Below are 25,353 nucleotides of genomic sequence, written 5' to 3' on the forward strand. Positions count from 1 at the left end.
CATGAGTTGTAAGCCGCCCTGAGTCCCCTCAGGGAAAAGGGCGGCCTATAAGTGACAATAAAATACTAAATACTAAATACTAAATAAATAAATAAAAATAATAAAAATGCACTCCCACCCCAGCTATTGCAACGCCCATCTCCAGCATCAACTAAAGCGAGCGGGACTCGCGTACTTTTCCCGCGCGCACCTATGAAAACCCCGCAGCAAACCCAGGGAAGAGAAGGTGCCCGTAGGGGGGAAGAGATCGCGGAGGGGATCGCCCCACGCGCGGCAGCAGCGAAGTTCCAGGGGCGAGGCGGGGCGGGGCGGGCGCTGGCTTTTTCCCCCTCGCTGGAATCCTCTCCCTCTCCCGCCCGCCGATCCCGAAGGCTCCGGCTTTAATCATCGCCTTATATGGACTGCAGAATGCCTGACGTCACACGGAGCCCGGGACGGCCAGTGGCGGAGCTGGGGGGGGGAGGGCGGTGGGTGGGAGGAGTCGGAATGTGGCCCCTTCCAATCAGGGCAGGGCTCGCGGTCCGTCATTTGCGGAGAGGCGACCAGAGCGGGGGAGGGGCGTGGCGTGGGGTCAGGTCTGCGGAGCGGAGGGTTGAGCCAGGCGAAGCGAGGTTTCTTTTTTGAGGGGGAAGTCCCGGCTCGGCTGCGGCTCCGTTCCCCCAAGTCCCACACTTCTCCAAAGCGCCCAGCGCTCGGTCCCGGGCCAAGCGGCTCAGCCGTCGAAAGTTTTTTTTTTTTTTTGCCCGCTTCTCTTGGACGCCGCTCTCCCTGCAGCCATGCCGGTCTTCCACACCCGCACCATCGAGAGCATCCTGGAGCCGGTGGCCCAGCAGATTTCCCACCTGGTCATCATGCACGAGGAGGGCGAGGTGGACGGCAAGGCCATCCCGGACCTCAACGCCCCGGTGGCCGCCGTGCAAGCCGCCGTCAGCAACCTGGTCCGGGTAAGCCGAGGGGAGGCAGGCGGGGATCCGGTTGGGAGTGGCCGGCGATGGGGGTGGCTTTTGAAAGGTTTGGGGGGCGTTGGGGGAAGGCAATCGGGGGAAGGCGGCTTTGCAACCGCGAGCGAAGTCCCGTCTAAACTTCTTGGTTCGCCCTCCCCGGCCCGGAGCAGACCGTTCTCGGGAAAGCCGGGTTCTTCCTTCCTCCCTACCTTCTCCTCCCTTCCTCCTTCCTCCCTTTCGCCTCCCTCCCCTCTTTCCTTCCTTCCTTCTCCTTCCTTTCCTCCCTTCCTCCCCTCCTTCTTTCCTTCCCTATCTACCTTCCCTTCCTCTCTCCTTCCTTTCTTCCTTCCTTCTCCTCCCTCCTCCCCTTCCTGCTTCCCTCCTTTCATTCACTATCTATCTTCCCTTCCTTCCTTCTCCTCCCTTCCTTCATCCTTCCCTCCTTTCCTTCCCTATCTACCTTCCCTTCCTTCCTTCGTTCCTTCCTTCTTTACCCTTTCTCCTCCCCCCTCCTTCTTTCCTTCCCTATCTACCTTCTCTTCCTTCTTTCCTTCCTTTCTTCTTCCTTCTCCTCCCTACCCTTCCCTACCCTTTCCCTCCCTTCCTTCTTTCCTACTTTCTTTCCTTCTCTACCTTACTTTCTTTTCCATTCTTTTCCTTGCCCTCCCTCCCTTTCTTCTTTCCTTCACTATCTCCCTACCCCTCCTTCCTTCTCCTCCCCCCCTCCAACACAGAGGAGAATCAGCTGCTTCTGGATCTTCCTGAGAAGTTTCCTTGCCTGCTTTTCTCCTTCTCAAACGCCTTCCAATGACTGGCCAAGCTACCCTCCGGAGTCTCTTTCTTCTGCCTGGGAACGGATTCCTCCCCAGGGAACTGCTTTTCTTTCTTTCTTTTAAAAAAGGAATGAGTAAATTGGCTCATTTTTCCCCACTGCTTGTAAGACCTTCCTGATCCGACATGGGTGTAGGGCCTCCTGCTTGAGTTGGGTTTGGGCTAGATGACCTATAAAGTCCCTTCCAACTCTATTAATCTGTACTTCCAAGAAAGAGCCTGCCAGGCTGCCTGGGACATGAGTAAGGGCTGCTTCCAGGGGCCCTTGCCTTGACTCTTCACTCAATGCAGTGAGCCTTCTCTTTCCCCAATGTCCAGGTTGCCTTTTCATTTCTCCTAGAACAGGGGTCCCCAAACTTGGCAACTTTAAGACTGGAGTTGAAGTCCACAAGTCTTAAAGTTGCCAAGTTTGAGTCCTAGAAGCTCCTCCTGGCTTCTCTTATTATTCCTCCCCACAAATCTTGCTGTCCCTTGTGCTTCCCCAGCTTTATTTGCTGCTCTGTCCCAGCAGGATGGTTTCCTCAGTTCCTGGGTGGGATCTTTTGGCCTCTTTTCAGATGGCCAAGGCGTCCTACACCAGAGGGATGGTTTGTTGGATCTTAGAGACCCTGCCCTGCATGCTGAGCGTGAAAAGTAAAGAGGAGTGTTGGAAAAAGTCAGGCCGTCTTGGAATTAACTCCGCTCCCCACTGATCCCAGTTACCTGCCGGTGCATCCCCCCCCCCCCATCAGCACTACCAAATGGTGTAGTACAACATGACTGTCTTTGTGTGAGCAAAGCGTAGAGTCCAATCCTGGCTGGGGAATTATGGGAGTTGAAGTCTAGGCATCTAGACCTAAAGTTGAGAACCATTGTTGTAGAGCAGGGGTATCAAACGCACGGCCCACAGGCCGGATGAGCCATACACTGGCCATGCCCACTCCCGGTTTAGTGATAGGGAGGAAAAGTTGTGATTCATTACATGACTACAATGTGACGATGTGAGCTTGATTCCCCTGGTGTAGAGAATAAGGAAGATGGCCTTGATGGAGATCAACAGGAAAAAAGGCCAAAGCATTTTTAAACTCCAGAAGATTCTGTTGCCCATTTTGGTAAAAGTAATCCTAATCTTCTTGGGGAGTGGATTTCCTGGTCTGGTCTGGCTGGTGGGGGACCAAGCAGTAAAAGAGCTTCATGTGCAAATGCTTTTTTTCAGTGTCTCAAACTTGGCCTGAAAATTCCTATTGATCCAACCCGTCACTCAGTCTGCTGTTAGCTTTCCTCAAACCTCCATTTTTCCTTCTCCAACTTTCTGCAAACCCATTTATGTTAAGGTAAAGGTTTCCCTCACACATATGTGCTAATCGTTCCCAAATTTAAGGGGGCGGTGCTCATCTCCATTCAAAAGCCAAAGAGCTAGTGCTGTCTGAAGACATCTCCGTGGTCATGTGGCCGGCATGAGTAAACACCGAAGGCGCATGGAACGCTGTTACCTTCCCACCAAAGTGGTCCCTACTTTTCTACTTCCATTTTTATATGCTTTTGAACTGCTAGGTTAGCAGAAGCTGGGACAAGTAACAAGAACTCACTCTGTTACGTGGTGCTAGGGATTCAAACCACTGAACCGCAGACCTTTATGATCGACAATTTCAGCATCTTAACCACTGAGCCACCACGTCCCTTGTTTATGTTACTACCTATTAAAACAACTTCTAGGGTTAATTTCCCTCTTTTTAGGAATTTTTTTCACCTTGCCTATTTGGACTCCTGCATTAGATATTCATCGACTTTCTAGATTTCCATTTCAACGCTTTGTCCAAAGGGGTTTCTCCCTCTCTGAATTACCATCACTCCTTTAAAAAAAGGAAGAAAGAAATTCAGATTAAAAAAAGGCGTTTCTGCCCAGCTTCTGAATTACTCTGTTGCCTGCTGAAAAGATCCAGAAACAGCTCAGGGCCAGATGATGTAATTAATGTAATGTCACAATAGGCAGGAACAGTTACAAATAAAGGGTGCAGTGTAACATTTTTCCCCAGGGCTGAGTCCATTTCACTCTGCAAGGGGAGTGACTGAAGGCGTCTCTTTTCCTGCTTGGTCCCCCCCCCCCAAACCCCTCTCCTTGCACCCCACTTTTTGAGCGCTGCTTGCAAATGAAAGCCAGCTACCCTGGGGAGCTCTGCAGGATTTTTTCTCTTATGTTAAGCTCCTGAGTAGCTTAACATAAGCTGGGGTCTCCAACCTTGACAACTTCAAGACTTGTGGACTTCAACTCCCAGAGTTCCTCAGCCAGCTTTCGGCACTGTTGTGAAGTGAATCTGCAGTTATTAAGTTAGGAACCCGGGTGCTAAGTGAATTTGGCTTCTCCGTTGTTTATCAGGAGGTCCCAAAAGAGGATCACATGTCCCCTGGGATGTGGAAACTGTCATAAATGCATGCCAGTTGCCAAACATCCAAATTTCGATCACGTGGCATTAGGGAAGTTGCTGTTGTGGGCCGCCAATGGAGTTGGCAGCAGATTCGGACAGTGGGGAGGTTGGGGAGGAAGATGGGCCAGTCTGGGGAAGGCTCTGATGAGGGCTCGGTGTCAGAGGCAGAGAGGGGCCCAGAGCCGTATGCCAGTTCTTAGCTGCCTTCTGAGTCAGAGGTCAGTGAGACAGAAGAACAGCTGGAGCCTGTTCCCAGTGTGTGTGCATACAGAGTTGCTAGAGAAAGGGAACAGCTAAGGAATAAGGGCTGACTTGGGAGTGAGATCACAGGTGGATGGTGAATGGCCCCTCCCAGAGGAAATAAAAGAGGATCGAAAAGGGAGTGGAGTTTGCAGGAGACAATTAGTTCGCTTAATTGACTCGTGACTCTCCAAGGCTCCTTGCCAAGTTTTGCAGATATTGGCCTGTCAGCTCTCCAAGCCAGATAAGATCTGTGACTGTAAATCCTCCTATGAAAAACTTTGCTGGATGAGCAGAATTCACAGTCAATAATAAAAGGGTTTTTTTTGGGATAAGGAGTTTGCTTCATGCTCTTTGGAAGCCTCAGTCAGAACAGTTGCTACAGTCTTAAGTGTGAAAAACAATCATTAAGTCGTTTTCCCCCAGTGCTGTTGCTATTTCAAACGGTCACTAAACGAATCATGGCTAGTTGAGGACTCCCTGTATCTCCAAATATGTCTTCCCTTCTCCTTTGCTACCAGAAGCTAAACCAGAGATGGACCATGATTTATGGCCCAGTATTCTCCAGTCACACATTTTGAGAGCCAGATCCTGACCAGATGATTCCTTATGACTTCTCAAAAGGGGTTTTGGGGAGGGGGAGGAAGGCTGTTTCTGAAGTGCACTGTGCCAATTTTAGGGCTTGGCTTGTTCCCCGCCTCAAAATGGCAGAACTTGTGGTCCATTTTCGGTCGTCACAATTAGAAAGCTGCTTATAGCTCTTGAGCTCCAGTTTGCCGATCGGTAAATACTTCAGATTTTTCTCATCCCATTATTTTTATTTGATTTTAGTTTGTCCCAAGGAGTTCAGTGTGGCGTTTGTGGCCTTCTAACCTTTCTCTGTTTAGACAGCTTTATCTCAAAAGGGTTTTGTGTTCACCACAGGAATTTGGTAAGATGTTCATCAAAAGTGTTCCCACTTTATCAGACCCCAACAACTTTCATCCCAGTCCAGCTAGCGGATATATTTAACCAGTGTCCATTTTAGGATAGCTCTTGTAGAGGGAGTGAACTGGCAATATCTGGAGGTTAAAAATAAATTATAAGGGAGTTTCCCACTCTTTTTTGTTCGAAAAGTCGAACTAAGATTTCAATTGACTCAAGGCTATGAATTTGGTTGTTGACAAAATTCTAATAATTTCCTTGTCTGCACCCTTGTATTGCCTTAATCTGCTTTTATATGAGTTACGTCTAGATGCCAGTTATGGTTTCTGCCCCTGTATCACAGCAGTTTTGTCAATTATGCTATCACTGTCGTTTTTTCCCTAGGTTTATGAAGTAAGCCGTCTTTGATCTTTGTCAGCTCAAGGGCACATTTGGAAGCTTATTATGGAAACTCTCACAAAATGGCTTCCATGATTGGTGTGGCTAGTTCCCACAGGCATGCTGGAAGATAAATGAAGCCCTGGGTTTTAGCCAATCGTTTTTCTAAGTTTTATTTTGGTTTCTATTTCTTATTTTCCAATATTGCTTCTATGGCCAGAGGTTTTGTTGCAAATATGCTTTGACGTTTGGTAGAACTGTTGAAACTGTAAAACATGTATTGTTACATTACCCAGCTTTTATGCTGGCACATAGTGATAATCTTACATTTCAATACATTTCCTAGTCATTTTGACCAGTTTTAATTTACTGTTTTGTTTTCAGATATATGTTATCTTATTACTTCATTAATTGTCACATATTATTCTAACCCAGCCTCAGTAGAAGCAAGGACTCCTTTTCACGAAAAACCCCTCTTGTGATTTCGTTGCATTCACCCACCGAAAAGTCCAGGCAATGGTCCATCAAGGAGTTAACTGCAGTAACAGACCTTATAAGTTCCTTGCAAAGCTGCAAATTAAGTTCTAGCAAGCAGTCTTTGTGACACAAAACACGATGAGCAAAATCTTCAGAAATCCCAACTGTTGTCTCCTACAACCAACACTCCTCTTTCCTTCCATTTTTTCCCCATTCAGCGTCCACATATGCCTTTCTTCCTAAGTCGGCTCCTTATCCTCAGTTGTTCTCGTCTCCTAACAGCTCTGCGCATGCATGCAATTGGAACAGGCCCCAGCTGTTCTTCTACCTCACTCATATCAGCCTCCAAAGGCAGCTGCCTCTTCGGTGGCTGGGAAATATCGCCCTTGCTCTATCTCTGTGTTCAACACAGAACATCCATCAGAGCCTTCCCCAGGCGCCAGAACTGTCCCAAGTTCCTCCCCAATCTCCTGATCGTCCGAGTCTGCTGCTGGCTCTGCTGGCAGCTGGTGGGCCACAATACATATATAAAATGGATGAATTGATAGGTCCAGTTAATTTTATGATTTACACTTCTTTGTATTGATGAAAACTGTTTTAAGATTTTCTTCTTTTTCATGAAGCTGATATCTTTTCCTTTTCAGCATGTTTTCTTTCTTTCTTTTTGTTTAAATTAAGCCATATAACAGTAGAGATTGATAGACACCAAAGGTTTGGGATTTTCATCCTTTGCACATTTTTGATACTTTTGATGCAATATGAATCCTTCCTGAATGAAATAGAGTTTTCTCTTGCAAGAGGCTGATTACCCTGTTGCTGGCTGCTGCTATGGATGTTAATTTTTAGTTGGATTTTTGGCAGTGTCTGCCTTTGAGTCTTGATTGGCTCCTGGTGATTGCATGGACTAGTCTTTGGTTTTCTCGGCAAGATTTTGCCATTGCCTTCTTCCTAGGGCTGAGAAGAGGTGATTGGCCCAACGTCACCCAGCCAACTTTGGGCCTAAGGCAAGACTAGAACTCAGGGTATCCTGGTTTGTATCTTAGTGCTTTAACCACTATACTGGCTTTCAGTATGGAATTATTGGGTAAACCAGTGTTTGCATTTCCTGCATCGGATGAGGAGAGCACATCTTTCTCCTTCTGTCCTGGCCACTTTTTACAGAGGTACGATTGAGAGCATTTTAACAAACTTCAACATTGTGTTTGAGGGCTGCAGTGCCTCAGATAGAAAGTCTATACAGAGAGTGGTGAGGACAGTGGAGAAGATTATAGGAAGCCCACTTCCTGTTATTCAGGATACTGCTTACAAGTGCTGTGTGCTTAGACCTTGAAGCATTTTTAGAGATCCCACACACTCACTTTATGGTGTGTTTCTTTTGCTCCCCTTTAAGAGGAGGTTTCGAAGTATTTCTAGCAGGACTACCCAATTCTGTAACATTTTTTTCCTTAGGCCAACCGTCTTGTAAACTCTACTGCATTCTTCTTTTTTGCCATGTACATGCATAAATGTACTGTGATTCTCTGTGTCATATATGTGTGTGTATGCCTAATGGTTATCTTTTCAGAGCTGAATGGAACAAAATTTAATGTATGTTGATTAGTGTACATTTAAAGTGACAATAAAGTTTTTGTTCTATTCTATTCTATTCCCATTTTCATTCCCATTCTTTAACCATGAATTTTCCAGTCCAAATTAGCATTTTTAAGTGAGGAATACCTATATATCTGCCATTTGGGACACCTGGATGACTGAGAATCTCCATAGACATATATCTGCCATGATTTCACTAGGTTGCTTTAAGTGTGCCAAAAGAGAGCAGCCTTCCATCAGCTAATGAATTTTTCTGTAATGGAGTGCGGGGATTGCCTTGAGAATGAGGGGAAGAAGAGATGCTCCCTAGGAAACTGAAGAGACAAGAGAGGGAGGAGGCCCCAATGGCTTAACAGTCAGAGAAAGAAACTTTTAGTATGGACCCGCCCCAAGAGATCAGAATCAGGTTAAATGCAATGGTGGGGAATTTGCACCTTCACACTTTCAAGATTGTGTTAATGCAGCCCTACAATAAAGTAACTCATCTGGTCATGTTTCCTCTCTAGTTTAATTGGGAGTACTGCAGGGGTAGGTTCCGGCAGCTGCTATTTCCAGTTTGCACAGGGGTGTGCCTGATATGCGCTTTGCACGCACGCTTGGTGTGCACTTTGCGTGCATGTGCAGTACAACTAAAAAGGAAAAGATGGTAGCACCTATGGCGTTGCTGGGAGAACCAGTCTGGGGGCGTGGCAGGGCTGGGTCACTGCCAGTTCCAGCAACCCAGGCCGCCAAGCTACTATCTATTTGATTGGTGTGCTGACATTACTCTCGGTTTTTCCAAATTTTTGTGCGTGAAATACTTCGGGGCCCTCTGTGTACCTATTCTTTTTTATTTTTTTATTTTTTTTAAATAAATTTTATTCAGAAACATATTTTTGAAAACAGTGCATTGTTAGGGTATGCCATTTACAAATAAAAAAGATGGAAAAAAAGAGTGGTATTAGATATTAACATACAAACTAATAACAATAATGATAGTATAGTAGCAATAGTAATAATAAAACCAAAAGGCTTTAACTTTCTTCTTAGGTTAGCATATTTATATTTTTGTTGATTATTATAGTTGTAATTATATACATCTCTATTGTCAGTGCTAATGTTAAATATCATTTCTTTTTTATTTTAAAAGTAAGCCTGAACGTGCATTCCAAGTAGTACTTGAATTATGACCGTAATTGAGACTAGAATTTCTATCGCTAAGCAAGTCGGCTGTAAAGCATGGTGTCACATGACCACATTAATTAGCTATTGGCCATCCTAACGGTCCATGACGTCACTCTTTTAGTCCCGTTGTAAGTTCGAACGTTGGTCAATGAACTGTTATTATGTCGAGGAATATCTGTACAGAAATCCATTCCCTCCTGACTTGAGAGAAGTGTCACTGAATGAGAAGGTTTGAATGGTTTGTTAAACTACAAATCTATTAATCATATTTCAATTACTGTGTAATATGAACTTGGGTAGTGTAACAAGTTGTCCGCTGTGTAAAACCGGGACTTGATTTCATTGAGGGCTGCATCAGGGTTGTGTTGGGGGGCAGGGGTGGGCGGGGCCAACTCAACGTCACTTAAGTTGGGGGTGCCTGTGGTGGCCTGAGCTCCGTTTTCGGCTGCGACGGCCACCTGCAACCCTCTGCCGGTGAAAATGAAGCTTAGGAGGGCTGCGCACGGCCCTCCCAAGCTCCATTTTTGCTGGCGGAGGCACTGTGGGTTGGTCCTTCACTGTTTCCAGGGTGGCCCTGTGGACTGGCCCGCATGCCTTGAGTTTGACACCCCTGGTGTAAACTCTAGTTCATTTGAGGATGTTAGTGCTGTTCAAACACATGTTGAACATCCTGAGCAATCCTAGTTTTGGACATACGTGGGTGGTTGTTTTTTCCCCCTCTTCTGTGATGCTACTGGCTATAGGTGGAGCTTGTCTACACAGGTAGCCCTTGACCCATAACAGTTCATTTAGAGAGCATTCAAAGTTACAACAGCACTGAAAAAAATGGGATGTATGACCCATTTTTCACACTTGCAAGCATTGCAGTATCCCGGTGATCAAAATTCAGATGCTTGGCCACTGGTTCCGTGCTCATGTGATCCCCCATTGCAACCTTCTGACAAGCATAGTCAGGGGAGGAGCCAAATTGGCTTAACAACCGTGTTGCTAATTAGTAAGAAAGGTTGTAAAATGGGGCAAAATTCACTTAACAAATGTCTCACTGAGCAAGAGAGCTTTTGGGCTCAATTGAGGCCGTTAGTTGGGGACTACCTGTACATGGAGGTAGGTGGCTGAGAGAAAAAACCCATATCTCGCCCTCTGGTTGCACTTAGGCCATGTTTCTGTAAAGAATAGATTTAAGAAGACAGGAGTTTGTCTTTCCTTGTCTAAAATAAGAGGAAGGAAGCTTCATTTGTTTCCTTTAATTGTTTAGCTGCAGCAAGGGGAAAATAGAGTCTACTAGCTGATAACCCAGCGTTGCCCGGGTATTTTTTTATAGGGGGAAAACGTCCGGACCAAACGTAATTTCTAATGTTGGATTTCCCCCCTTACCAGAGGGAGCCCCCTTGTGGAGTACTGTGATGCCGTTATCATGGCAACTCCATTGCGTTGTACAGTATAAGCCATTTTGTGGCAGTACATTAGAAGGCATTTTAAGGCACAACAGGCTGCATCTTAACAGAACACATACCCTGAGGGGGTTTTAGGTGTGTCTTACTCCCACAGTATTTTTTTCCAGAGAGTAAGTCATCTGTGTACCAAGTATGGTTGAAATTGCTCGAGGCGTTCCAGAGTTATGGTGGAACACACACACACACACACACACACGCACGCACAGAGCCATTGATATATATAGATGGAAGAAGTGGAAGAGGACTTCCTTGAAGATTGACCAACAGGAAATAACCTTAGAGCAGGGGTGACAAACTCAAGGTCCAAGGGCCGGATCCGGCCCACAAGGTGCCACCCTAGAAACAGTGAAGGACTGGCCTGTGGTGCCTTTGCCAGTGAAAACGGAGCTCGGGAGGGCCATCTTTCAGCCCTGCCAAGCTCTGTTTTCACTGGCAGAGGGTTGCATGTGGCTGTCACAGCCAAAAACGGAGCTGGGGAGCCCATAGGCACCCCCGACACGAGTGACATGAGTTGGCCACGCCCATCCCAGCCCCCCAACGTCAAACACAACCCTGATGCGGCCCTCAATGAAATCGAGTTTAACGCCCTTCTCTTAGAGTTATGCTCCTAAAATATTCTGGAGCCAGATCGGATTTGTTGGCCTGCCAAAGTACAGTACAGCCTTGGCTTGGTTGCCAACATCTTACATCTGCAGAGAAATATGAGGCTTTCCCCTCATCTGGTTGACTCATCAAATAGACAGATTGACCAAGATGGAGATAGCTCTAGTGCTGCCCTGGCCTTCTTAATCACTTTGCTGAGTGAAGATGTCATGGACGGCATCCAATTTTTTCATTAACAATTATGACCTTCCCCTGCCATGTATTCCTGGATGTATTTTTTTTCCACCTGACTCAATTTGATAGTGAAGATCCTTTTGGGGAAAACTGGCTTCCGTTCGGCCTCACAGCTGTAGATGGCACAGAACCGCTCTCAGATAGCAAGCGTGACCTTAAATTGGGTTCAATCCAAAGCAAACAAAAGAGGCTGTTTATGAAGATTTCATTAGGGTGGATTTTCAATCTTTCTTCCCTCTTGTACTCAAGTTTCCAGGATGACGGTAAACGTGCATATCACGGCTCTTAAAACTTCCTAGAATAGAATGGATGAGCTGGAAGGGACCTTGGAGGTCTTCTAGTCTACCCCCCCTGTTCGAGCAGGAGAACCTATACTATTTCAGATAAGTGACTGTCTAGACCTGTGACGGCGAACCTATGGCACCCAGCTCAGCTCCACCGCATATGCGCCCACGCCTCCCGCTGATTTCCGGGTCTCTGCTGTGCATGTGCAGGGGGTGGGGCTCATGCGGTAGACGCGTGCCCCTGCCCCGGCTCTATGCAGTCCTATTTAGGCATGTTTTCAAGCCACACAAATGTGTGCAAGCTGTGCATGTGAACAAAGCGCATGCACGGAAGGCCGAGCGCATGCATGGATTGGGCACGTGCAGGCGAAGCGAGCGTGCCCGCATGCATGCTCATATTTGCAAACCGGTAGGGAAAGTAAGTGAATACTACCTCTGATTGGGACCCCTCCCAAAGGGGGGAATTTGGAAGTTGGCTGACCATCCCTTATTGTTTCAGCTAATACTTATTCACTGGCACCTGCCTTGCTGTGGTTAATGGGATTCTTGGTGCTTTTGTCTATTGCCTATTGTGGTCCTTTATAGAGCAAAAATAATTTCCTGTGATTTTTTTATGGGGTGGGGGGATGGCACAAGACATTGCTCCCTAGCTGTGGGCCTGCTGCAAGAGTAGTAGAAGGTCTGAGTAAGCAGACTGAATGCTGGTTAGTGGCAGGAAGGACAAATGGCTCTTTCTTAAATCGAAACCATCCCTGGACTACTTGGTGGGTGTGCTGAAATCTCCAATATTTTTGGAGTCTTTTACAATCTCCTGACAAGTTTGTCCTCTTGGAGTTGGGGTTGGAAAACCCAAGAACAAAGTTAAAGATTCTGATGAGAATAATTCAAGAAAAAAGTCTGCACTGCAGCGATCTTAAAAGAATTAGACAGAAATGGCACTGTTCTTTGTTGAAATAACTCACCCTGAACTCTTGACAATTATTGTTTCTTGGGCCTTTAAATTAACTTTTAATTTAATTTAGGTATTTCTCTGCATGCATGTCATGCAACAACTTTCTGCTGCCTTGTTGTTTGAATTTTGAATTTTCTTTGTTTTATCAATGTCCTTGCTGGGGAAGGGTGGAATAATTCAGGACATTGGAGTGGATTTTTGACCTGACCACAAATCAAGTTTATTTTGTTCATTTTGATTTGTTTATATTCTAGAAATGCTTGGCAGATTATGGATTTGGGCTCAAAGTATTCTAATTGTGGGCTCACATATTTTGAACGTGGGGTTAAATTCGGGGTGGATTTGATTTAAATCAGCTTGATTTAAATCACAATTTAAATCGCTAGTAAAAAGTAAAAAAAAAACTGCGGCCATTCATCCATGGTAAAAATCGAATCATGCTTCCATATTTTTATGCGTACAATAGTTTTGCTGCTGTCAACCTATATAATACCAAAGTTCCACATGTTTTCTCTAATTCTAAGGAAAAGTTCTGGTTTCATTTTTATCTCCATTTTAAAGATTTTTTTTTGTATTAAAATATGAATTACACTTTTTTTTTGCTTTATCACATTTCCACCATAGATGATAAAAAGTCCATTCTTTACTTTTACACTTCCAACATTCACCTGGTTGCTCTTTTCTAAATTCTTTCTAGGACCTCAGCATTGTTTTTGCATTGTGGTAACCAGAACTGGACACAATCCTCCAAGTGCGGCCTCACTAGTGCGGTAGAAAGCACTGTTTTTGTATACTTCTCCCCCCTCCCCTTCGCATTATGTACTTACGTACATAGGTTACACCATATATATGTATGTAAGTAATGTACATTAATTATGTATTTATATGTATTTGTATACCCCACCCCTTCATAACCTGATGAGGACATGACTTCAAATCAGGAAATAAGATAGAAATGATTTCACTGATTTGAAATTAGCCCAGTAAGGGAAACTGGCAGCATACTGGTTGAAAAAGCAGTTTGTGGTGTTTGTGGTTGATAACTTTCAGAAGCAATTGTGGCAAGGATTCAGCAGAGCATCTGTTTTTAGAATTACTTCTAGATAGTTGTTTTCTGGGGCAAAGTTCTTCCATTGATGTGATTTTTTAAGATAGAATAGAAGAACAGAGTTGGAAGGGACCTTGGAGGTCTTCTAGTCCAACTCCCTGCTCAGGGAGGAAGCCCTATACCAAATGCTTGTCCATTCTCTTCTTAAAAACTTTCAGTGTTGGAAAAGTCACAGCTTCTGGAGGAAAGTTGTCCCACTGGTTAATTGTTAATTGATGTCTGGAAAATTTGTGTGAATTGGCCATGTTGCCAGCTTCAGGAAATGGATTTCTGCCTATGACTCATCTGATGTATTATTCTCATACAGATATTTTTATTGAAAGGAACGCCTATAGCCATGATGGTGAATCTGTGGCACTTGTGGCACACGGACCTCTCTCTCTACGGGCACGCGAGCTGTCACCTCAGCTCAGCTCCACCATGCATGCGTGCTTGCCTCCCACCAGTCAGCTGATTTTTGTGTCTCTGCTGTGAATGTGCAGGGGGTGGGGCACATGCAGGAGATGCATGCGCATGCATGGGGGGAGTTGTTCAGAGGGTGGGAGGCCACCCAAGTGGGAGGCCATCCAGGTGGGTGCGGCATTGCCCCCTGCCCCGTGACCCATTTTTGCTCCTAGAAAGCTGCAGGGAGACCTGCTAGGCCCAAAATGGGGCACCGGGGGAGCACGCGCATGTGTGGGGGGCGTGGGGGAAGCACAGGGGTGTCATGTGCACATGCGCAGAGGGCATGGGGGGTTTGTCACGCACATTGCATTTTTAAAAAAGTTTTATTTATTTTTGTTACATAATAAAAATTCCTTTGTGAAAAGAGTGTTGTCCGAATTCCCCCTTTAACATTCCCACCAAAAGACATAATTCATTTTACATTATATTTCCATCATTTCCAATTTTATCTGTATTACTTTTCTTTTCCTATTTTCTTCTCCTAGTTTCTAACATGTACAAACAATATAATGTTTCTTTCCCTTTAAAAATAAATAATTTATCATTTCTTTTCCATCTATTTTCCATTAACAATATGAACCTTCAAGTTTCAAATTTCAAGTTTTATATAATCAATGTAACATAGCAATAGCAATAGCAATAGCAGTTAGACTTATATACCGCTTCATAGGGCTTTCAGCCCTCTCTAAGCGGTTTACAGAGTCAGCATATTGCCCCCAACAATCCGGGTCCTCATTTTACCCACCTTGGAAGGATGGAAGGCTGAGTCAACCCTGAGCCAGTGAGATTTGAACAGCCGAACTGCAGAACTGCAGTCAGCCGAAGTAGCCTGCAGTGCTGCATTTAACCACTGTGCCACCTCGGCTCCTAATTATAAACATAATTATTTAATAGCTTTAAGGTTCTTGATATAATTCCCACACATTATAATTAAAACCTATTTTAACCTTGTTAACAATATTTCTTTTACTGGATCATATCATCCTACTATTCTCCTATTTCTATTTTTTTTCCTCTCTTTTTCTTCTTTTTATGTGTCTTACATCTTTGCATTAAGAGTCTAGGCACGCACACTCATGCTATCACATGCACGTGCACACTTTTGGCACACAACAAAAAGGTTAGCCGTCACTGGCCTATAGCTTTTCATACCGAAAAACTCTGATGTAGCAGTTTTGCTTTGCTTAATGGTAGGGCTGGCCTTGGGAGGACTATGCCAAAATTTAGTTGTTTGTAAAGGGGAGGCGACTTCTATCTTAGAGGGAGCAGAAATGTCTGCTCTTTTAGCTTGGCCTCACTTCAAAGGGTTTGGGGAAGGGGTGAAATCCTTCAGGTTCGGCCTGGTTCGGCTGAACCGGTAGGAACGATTGTCCCTGGTTCTGCGAACCGGTAGTAGAAAAAGCTTCCAAGGGGTGCAATCGTGGGAAGGTTTTTTTTTCCTGTTTTTTTTAAAGCATTTTTTTCTTGCCGGTTCAGGCAAATGGGCAAGAAAAAAATTCTTTAAAAAGTGAAAAAAAAGTTGGCCATGCCCACCCAATCACATGACCTCCAAAGCCACAAAGAATCATTGGGCAAAAAAAATTAGATTTCACCACTGGTTTGTGGGATCCTGAGCTCTTCAACATCTTGCAGAATGAGCATCCCAGTAGCTACGGGGAGAGTAGGAAATCTCTTCCTCCTGGGTTAGTTTACCCCTCAAAAGCAAACTTTCAAGTTTCATATGTACGTATGTTTATAAAATACAGAAATGAAAATTGCTGTTGACAGTGAGAGGGGAAAAGGAAAATCGGCTGTACAAGGGCCCTTTATTTAGGAATGGCTAGCTTTGATTCTTCGCTACATGTTTTATGAATGAAACAATAGTCTCTAGAACTGGGGTGTCAAACTCGATTTCATTGAGGGCCGCATCAGGGTTGTATTTGACCTTGGGGGGAGGGGTCGGACAGACGTGGCCATGATGGGTGTGGCCAACTCAACATCACTTGTGTCAGGGGAACCTATGGTGGCCTGGGCGGGGCTGGAATCCATTTGCCTGTCTGCCTGCCTTCCTTCTTTCCTGGTTTCTTTCCTTCTCTACCTTACTTTCCTTTCCTTGCCATCCTTCTCTCCCTTCTTTCCTTTTTTCTTTCCTTCCCTCCCTCCCTACTCTTCCTTCCTTCCCTCCCTCCTTTTCTTCTGTTTCCTTCCCTCTTCATTCTCCTTTCTTCTTCCTTCCCCTCTTTCCTTCTTTTTCCTTCCTTGCTTGCTTCCCATCTTTTTCTTTCTCCTTCCTTTTCTCCTTTCCTGTCCCTTCTTGGATGCTCAAATGCAAAAGGGGAAACATTCTCCTTTTGTTTTGTTTTGCTTTTAGTTCGTTTTACTAGCCCTCTGCTAGAGAAAACAGAGCTCGGGAAGGGGGAACGGAACTCTCCTGGCCCCTGTTTTTAGCTGCAACAGCCTCCTGCAGTCCTCTGCCAGCGAAAATGGAGCCTCTAGGGGCCCATTTTCAGCGGCGACAGCTTCCTGCAGCCTTCTGCCAGCATCATTTGCTGGCATAGGGCTGCAGGAGGCCGTTGTGGCCGAAAACAGGACCTGGGAGAGCCATGTGCAACCTTCCTGAGCTCCGTTTTCCCTGGCAGAGGGACTGTGGGCCAGTCCGCTGTTTCCAGGGCGGCCCCATGGGCCAGATCTAAGCACTCTGCAGTTCGGATCCCGCCCTGATGTTGAGGTTTTCTATCTTTCTGTTTTCTTTGGCCTGCCTTTTATGTTTCTTTCAGTATTGGAATCTCACAGTGTTTTTTCTGATATTATTCAAAGGCAATGCCAGGTTGGAAGGCGCTGCCAGTCTCCTCTTTTGACTTTTTGCCATCTTGGGCTACCACGGATGGTCCCATAATGTTTCCAAAGCTCCAGGAGGCGTCTTGGCTAAAAGGTGCACCGACATGGAAATAAATGCGCTCTTTCAAAAGTGAGCAATTTCTCAAACCTGCTGCGGCTTCAGAAGTAAAGAGAAACCTTTACCGTATCTCGTTTTGCGCACTTTGCCGGTTTTCAGATTCTCTCAACTTCATCTGAAGTGTGAGCTAAGTGTCTGGAGATGTTGCAGCTGTTCTTTTTATTCCCTGCTTGGTTTCTTCTGGGGACCAGACCCTGCTCTCTTGTGCTGATGAATGGGCGGCAGTAAATTTTGAGTGTGACTCTACGCATCTCTTCCTCCTTTGCAGAAGGGACCTATTCAGCTCAGCCGAAGCCAATGGAGCTCTGTTCTCCAACACAGGACACATCTTTGTTCTTTAGAATAGCAAGTCTTGGCAAAAGGCAGGAGAGGCTGGAAGAGGCCAGCATCCTTTGCAAGGATTCGCTTTTAAAGATATGCAGGAGAATATTTTTGGTCACTGTTAGGAGATGTGCTGACTGTTTAATATTTAGCTTTCTTTCTTTCTTTCTTTCTTTCTTTCTTTCTTTCTTTCTTTCTTTCTTTCTTTCTTTCTTCCTCCCTCCTTCCTTCCATACCTCCCTTCCCTTCCTTTTTTCCCTTCTTTCTTTCCTTTCCCTCCCATCCTTCCTTTCCTGCTTTCTTTCCTTCTCTACCTTTCTTTCTTTCTTTCTTTCTTTCTTTCTCCCTCCCTACCTTGCCTTCCCTTTCTTTCCTTCTCTACCTCCCTATCCTTTCCTTTTCCTCCCTCCATTCCTTCTTTCCTGCTTTTTCCCCTTCTCTATCTTACTTTCATTTCCTTTCTTTTCCTTTCGATTCCTTTCCTTGCCCTCCCTCTCTTCTTTCCTTCTTTCTTTTCTTCTCTATCTTGCTTTCCTTTCCATTCCTTTCCTTGCTCTCCCTCCCTCCCTTCTTTCCTTCTTTCTTTCTTTCCTTCCCTACCCTTGCTTGCTTGCTTGCTTCTCTCCTATTCCATCCTACCCCATCAGTCACATCCTCAGCTCATGCAACATGAACTGTTATGAAAAGTAAGGATTGGGTTTTAGCATTCTTCAGTGATGATTTTCTAAAAATCCGTAAAACGCAAAATGATTTCTTTTAAGTTTTTATAGACACAAACAATTTGTAAAAAGTACAAGTGTTTTTCAAAAGTTCGGATAACAGCTAAGTGGATGTTTCTTCTCAGGATTGTTTTGGAAGTTTTTTTTAAACAAGTAATAAACTGTCTGCAGTTTTGTTGTGGCACTTTCCTCCTTCTTAATTAGTAAGAAGTTAACACTGCTATTCAGCCCTTCCTTTGGTGGAGCACAATATATTCAAGACAGCTATTCTGGTAACACAGAACCAGATGTCCCATCTATTTCAGGAACCCGAATATAAATTGGAGAGTCAAAAGCTCATTCTTTGCTGGTCAACGGCTGACTTCAGTTCATTTCTTTCAATTGTTTCCCCAAAGCATTTCAGCATACTTGGGTCTTGAAACTGTTTCCCCCCTCCCTTAACAACCATGTACCCCATTCATCAAAACAGCCCTTGTTGTACAAGACGCAGCCTCTTAAATGCGACTAGAAATGGCCCTTTGATGGAGGGAGCAAACTGCATCCAGCTGCCCTTGGTATCTTGAAACTCCCCCTTGATTTCTGCTCTAAAACTCATTTCTTTTCGCAATTCCTTGATTTTTGAGACAAGAGCAGATTGCGCAGGTGGCTTTTTTTTTTTAACCGTAGTTGCTCTTGCGGGAAAATGAAAACCATTAACATAAATGATGACAATGGGCTGGAAAGCAGATTGCATACTAATGTGATCCCTCCACACGGTTTATTTTTAGCAAAAGACCCAGAATGAAAGAAAGAAAGAAAGAAAGGAGAAGGGCAAAAAATATATTGGCGTGGAGTGCTGCAAAATGTGTGCCTATGCAATTCAGAATGCCAATATCTATTCCAGGTGCCTCCCAACAGCAATAGAGCAGAATTTGCCCCCTGCCCCTTTCTAGAAATATCCAAGGATGAGTTTGCTAATAGAAAGCAGAACATTCTGTTCATCTGACCCATCGGGCTATTGTTAAATCAGGGCTCCGGATTTAACAGGACGGGCAGTGCTTGTGACCAATTCGGGGTGCCCAGCCAATCCAGGCAGACTGAACTGATCTGGCAAAGCTGGTTGTATATTCACAATCCGTTTTCCTGGATGTTCTTACTGTTGTGTTGTGTAATTTTAGAACCACAAGCTGCCCAGAGTTGCCTGATTGAGTTGGGCAGCTATAGAAAATTAGATTAGATTAGAATTCTTTATTAACCAATTGTGATTGGACACCCAAGGAATTTGTCTTTGGTGCATATATTCTCAGTGAACATAAAAGAAAACATACGTTCGTCATGAATTATAAGGTACAATGCTTAATGATAGTCATAGGGTACAAATAAGCAATCAAATCATACTAGGAAACAATCAATATAAATGGTAAGGAATGAATGAATAAAATAAATACATAAATAGATTTTTCATTAAGTAGTTAGCTGGGATGAACGGTATCTGTAGATATTCCTTTATCATTTAGCTGGCCCAGGGATGGCTTGAATATCAAAGAGGATAGAGAGGCCGAAAACAGGGAGTCGTACGGTCAGGTGCGTCTTATGGAGCGAACAAATACCGTTGTTTAAGATTGGATGTGATAGAGGAAAAAAAATACAGAGCAGTTTTGACAGAAATGAACACCTTTTCTCAGGCTGAAAAGTGTTAAGCAAAGAGCCTCCAGTAAAATGACTAGAACTGAAAGTGAAAGATTATTTTAGAAGAAAGGAAAATAAGAGACTGCTATGAAGGAGTTTCTACACATGGGAATTGGGAATAGGGGTATGCCTAATAGCAAAGGGAAAACAAATGGCACGTTGGAATTGAAGAAAAATGAATGAAAAATGAAATGAAAATCATATATGCAGTGAGAATACTGAAAAATGGTGAGAAAATAGTTTCAGACCATATAATTTGGAGGAATGTTAAAATACAGATGTAATTTTGCTTTCAGATGGCAGCCCAATTTCTTTACTGTCTGACCACTGGAAGAACATCATTACTGTTTTCCAATCTAATAGGAGCTGCTGATTCAGTTCTACAGAGGAATGATTGAGTCTGTCATCTGCACCTCCATAACTGTCTGATTTGGCTCTGCAACCCAACAAGATAGACACAGACTTCAATGGATAATTAGAACTGCAGAAAAACAATTACTACCAACCTGCCTTCCATTGAGGACCTGTATATTGCATGAGTCAAAAAGAGGGCTGTGAAAATATCTACAGACCCCTCACATCCTGGACAAACTGTTTCAACTCCTACCCTCAAAACGACACTATAGGGCCATGATGGCGAACCTATGGCACTCCTGCCAAAGATGGCATGCAGAGCCCCCTTTTTGGTGGGCATGTGCACAGTCGCCAGCTCCATAAGGCACAGAGACATCTCCACCCACTTTTGGGAGACAAAAAAGTTTGTCTAATGAAGCGAAAAATATGGTATCTTTCTGTCTACTGTATGTTCTGTGTGATTTTCTTTTCTTTTTTCTTTTTTGAACAATTTATCAGTCTCTGTCATCCACCTTTTTTGTGGTCATTGTTTTTACAGTTGTGATGTTTTCTCCTCTGAAATCCTCCTTTGTTTTTCCTATTATAAGACCTAAATGTTCCTTTCTTGATTTGCACATTTGTTACCGTGACCCGTCAAAAGCGCGGACGGCAAAAGCGCGATCGACAAAATCGCGCCTTTGACGTCATCACAGCGCGACGAAAAAAATCGAAAAATTCAAATAAAAATTAATAAAAATTAAATTAAAGCAAGCCGATTCACATAAAGGTAAGGGTTAGGGTTAGGGTTAGGGTTAGGGTAAGGGTAAGGGTTAGGGTTAGCTTTAGAGCGTTAGCGTTAGCGTTAGGGTTAGGATAAGGGTTAGCGTTACGTTTTTCGTTACTTTAACGGTTAGGTTTAGGGTTAGGTTTAGGGTTAGGTTAAGAGTTAGGGTTAGGGTTAGGTTTAGGGTTAGGTTTGGGGGGGTTAGGGGAAGGTTTTAGCTTTATTTTTACATTTTTTCGATCTTTTTCGTCGCGCTGTGATGACGTCACAGCGCGCTTTTGTCGAGCGCGATTTTGTCCTACGCGCTTTTGTGGTGGAACCATTTGTTACAGTTAGGTTGCGGAGGTAGTCCTCGACTGAGCCCAGAATTTTAGTTGTAGTTTGTGGTGGTCATTAAGCAGGTCACGTGACTGAGCCTGATTTTACAACCTTTTGTTGTGGCAGTCAGTAAATGAATGCAGCAGACATTAAGCAAACCTATTTCCCCCAATGGTTGCTTTTTTTAAAGAGCCAAGGTGGCGCAGTGGTTAGGATGCAGTACTGCAAGCCACGTCATCTGACTGTTATCTGCAGTTCAGCGGTTCTAATCTCACCGGCTCAAGGTTGACTCAGCCTTCCATCCTTCCGAAGTGGGTGAAATGAGGACCCAGATTGTGGGGGTGATATGCTGACTCTGTAAACCGCTTAGAGAGGGCTGAAAGCCCTGTGAAGCAGTATATAAGTCTAACTGCTATTTTTGCCATGGTGGTGCAGTGATAAGAATGCAGTATTGCAGGCTGACTCTGCACTCCACTGCCAGCAGTTCGATCCTGACTGGCTCTAGGTTGACTCAGCCTTCCATCCTTCCAAGGTGGGTAAAATGAGGACCCAGATTGTTGGGGACAAGAGGCTGACTTTGTAAACCGCTTAGAGGGGGCTGGAAAACACTGTGAAGCAGGTATATACTGTAAATCTAGGTGCTATGGCTATTGACTCAGCCTTCCTTCCTTCCTTCTGAGCTCATAAGATGAGGATCCAGATTGCTGGGGCAATATGCTGGGTCTGTAAACCACTTAGAGGTCTGTAAAGCACTGTGACGTGGTATAGACTCTAAGTGCTGTTGCTATTGATTCAGCGTTACATCCTTCCAAGGCCAGTAAAATGAGGAGCCAGATTGTTTCGGGCAGGGGTGTCAAACTCGATTTCATTGAGGGCTGCATCAGGGTTGTGTTTGACCTTGGAGGGGCTGGGGGGGGCATGGCCAGGATGGGCATGGCCAGCTGGACAACACTCATGTCGGGGGCGCCTATGGTGGTCTCGGTGAACTGCCAGAGAAAACGGGCTCCTGAGCTCCGTTTTTGGCTGCAACGACTTCCTGCAACCCTCTGCCAGTGAAAACAGAGCTCAGAAGGGTTGTCCTGCACTCCATTTTCTCTGACAGAGGCACCACAGGCCAAGCCTTTGCTGTTTCCAGGGCAGCTCCGTGGGCCAGATCTAAGTACCCCAAGGGCTGGATTTGGCCCTTGGCCCTTGAGATTGACATCCCTGGTTTAGGACAAGAGGCCGACTCTGTAAACTGCTTAGAGAGGACTGTAAAGCACTGTGAAGCGGTATATAAGTCTAAGTACTATTGACTCAGCCTTCCATCCTTTGGAGATTGGTAAAATGAGAACCCAGATTGTTGGGGACCATAGGCTGACTTGTAAACCACTTAGAGAGGGCTCTAAAGCACTGTAAAGTGGTATATAAGTCTAAGTGCTATTGCTATTGACTTAGCCCTTCCATCCTTAGAGAGGGCTGTAAAGCAGCGTGAAGCAGTATATGGGTCTCAGTGGAATTGCTATTGCTGGAAACCAGAAGTAAATGCCGGAAGCCGGGGGGGGGGGGGGGGAATGCCAAAAATCATAGTTGTGAGACTGCAGGATGATGCAAACAGCCATAAATGGGAGCTGGTTGCCAAGCATCCAAAATGTGATTATGTGTGTGATTGTGTAGGTGGGTTTGGACTCCCTTCCAAGTCTTTTATTCTGTATTCTACATTCTATACTGTGTGGTCATCACAACTTTGAACTAAGCAACCCTGTTGTTAAGGAAGGGCTACTGAAATCTGATTCTGGAAAAAATTGCCTATGAACTGGTGTCTCATGTCCAGATCTAGCATCTCTGGGGAAGATGGAGGAAAAAAAAGCTGAATTAACATTTTGGCGAGCTGTTTCTGGTCAGCTTTATGAGGCCTGGGTGAGGAAGTCCCGTGGCATTAATCTGCAGAAAGAAACTTCTCTCTAGGTCAGTGATGGTGATGTCAGATTTCCCCAAAAATACCCTAATTGATTCGTGAGTCCTGAGCCAAATTTCAAAAGAAAACTAGTCATTTATTAGGAGTATTTATTTTGGCAAGACCTTTTTGCAGTCAGATCTGAGCCTCATTTGAATTATAGCTGAACTTTACCTCTGTTTCTTCTCTCCCCTCTGTCTGTGTCATAAATCACATTCCCCAGTGAGGTGCACCCCTCTCAAGTCTGCTGCGGTAATCTGAGATCTGACTCTAGCCGAAGGTATGTGTGGAATGCGCTCCCCCCCCACTTTCCTCACCATGGCAACTTTAGGAGTTGACAGGCGAACCTTTTTGGCACTGACTGCCAAACTGGTGTGGGTGCGTGCCAGAAACTCGAAGACCAGCTGGCCGGTGCACATATGCACACCAGCCATCTGGTCTTCAGGTTTCTGGCACATGCATGCACACCAGCCAGCGTTTTCTGGAGCACCGGAAACCTGAAGGAAACCAGAAGACCAGCTGGGGATGGCGTGCATGCTCACAAAGAAAGCTCTGTGTGCCACCTCTGGCACATGTGTCATAGGTTCACCATCACAGCTCTAAAACCAGCCTGTTCTGTGAAGATGGATAGTTGACGTCAAACAAAATTAAGCTAAAAGATAAACAACTGAATTCTTAACCCTCCTTTTATCATTGGTCACATTGTTTACATTGTAAATTGTTCAGCGCAAAGATCTTTGTGGTCCTTCTCATCCTCCCTCAAGCCCTAGTTTGTTCACATGTCAGTATACAGATAGTCCTCGACTTACAGCCATTCATTTAATGACCATTCATTGTTCTAACCTGGCTCCAAAACATGACAAACCCTCTGTAGTTACCTAATTGTTCCCTTTATTAGGAGCGCCAGTAGCCTTGGCAAAAAGTTTCTCTCCAGATTAGGACAGTGAGGAGGTTGGGGAGGAAGAAGGGCCAGTCCTGGAGTCTGGGGAAGGCTTGGATGTGGCCTCTGCATCAGAGGCAGAGGGGGGGCCAGAACCATCTGACAGCTGCCTTCGGAGTTGGAGATCAGTGAGGCAGAAGAACAGCTGGAGCCTGTTCCCAGTGTGCACAGAAGGGAACAGCTAAAGAACGGGTCAACTTGGGAGTAAGGCCACAGGTGGACATGAATGGCCCCTCCGAGAGGAAATAAAAGAGGAGCGAAAGGGGAGTGGAGTTTGCAGGAAACAATTAGTTCACTTTATTGGTTCGTGACTCTCCGAGACTCTTGCCAAGTTTTGCAGCTATTGGCCTGGCAGCTCTCCAAGCCAGATAAGGTCTGTGACTGTAAATCCCCCCCTTGAAAGACGTTGCTGGATGTGAATGAGCAGAATTCACAGTCAATTAATAAAAGGGGCTTTTGTTGGGACAAGGAGTTTGCTTCATGCTCTTGGGAAGCCTCAGTCAGAACAAATATATAAAAAGCATACAACCACGAAAATTGAAGTTGCTAGGAAGCAGTAATTTAAAATAATCCATAGTTTACAATACTTTATTTGGACGGTCATTCAAATATACAGAATCTAATCGTATAAAATCTAGTGGATTATATGATGGTCTGGTTTCAATTTTGTGATGTACTCGGATACAGACTATATCTGAGAGATTGTCTCTGAGATAGAAATTGCTAATCGCATTACTGAGGCAGAAGGTCAGTCATTTTCTGCTCTAACATTTAGATATGGCTCATCAGTGCAACTTGGAGGATAAATTTCTTCAGGAAATGGTTACAGTTTCCATATTTATGGAAACATACTTTGTAAAATTGTTGATCGATGGGATGAGAAGGCATTGTGGTTTCTCGTTACATATACATGTAGAAGCTGTTAGGAATATATATTATAATATAGGTCTTTGTGCATTATCTTCCTTAACCAAGTATTGTAGGTTACAAGTAGTAACCTACAAGTAGTATTGTAATTTACAAGTGATCCTTAACATATGACCATAGTGGATTCTGGGATTCATTGTGATCATAAATCATGTGACTGGATTCAATTTTATCACCAGATTTACAATGGTCATAAAACAGGTCATCATGATTGTGAAGTGAACCACATGGCCATTGAGCAAATCCATTCTCCCTAATGGGCATTTTACTGGCAAAAATTTTTGGAAATCGGCAAAAACATCACAAATCGCATCCATGTGACCCCAGAACATTGCAAGAGATTGTAAATGTGAGCTGGTTACCACACACAATGCAAGACGGGGCTGTGGCAATAGTAACTTCAAAGATCAGTCGTGAATAACTTTTCAAGGGTCAGGTAT

At 44.6% G+C, this 25,353-nt stretch overlaps 1 protein-coding gene across 2 annotated transcripts in view; it reads left to right on the forward strand.

The window, feature by feature from the left end:
* Positions 1-572: 572 nt before the first annotated feature.
* VCL (vinculin) overlaps positions 573-25,353 on the forward strand; it is a 93,024-nt gene continuing 68,243 nt past the window's right edge. Inside the window, exon 1 of one of the 2 annotated variants that reach the window (XM_087702331.1) lies at positions 573-944. In XM_087702331.1, coding sequence (XP_087558457.1) covers positions 777-944 — 168 coding nt within the window. In that variant the 5' untranslated portion in view covers positions 573-776. The remainder of the gene's footprint in view (positions 945-25,353) is intronic. The other variant, XM_087702332.1, reaches the window with a different exon arrangement.

This window comes from Thamnophis sirtalis, unplaced genomic scaffold, assembly GCF_051295495.1.
Source record: "Thamnophis sirtalis isolate CommonGarterSnake01/CBP01778 unplaced genomic scaffold, rThaSir2_p1.2 scaffold_15, whole genome shotgun sequence".
In the NCBI taxonomy this organism is placed as follows: domain Eukaryota; kingdom Metazoa; phylum Chordata; class Lepidosauria; order Squamata; family Natricidae; genus Thamnophis; species Thamnophis sirtalis.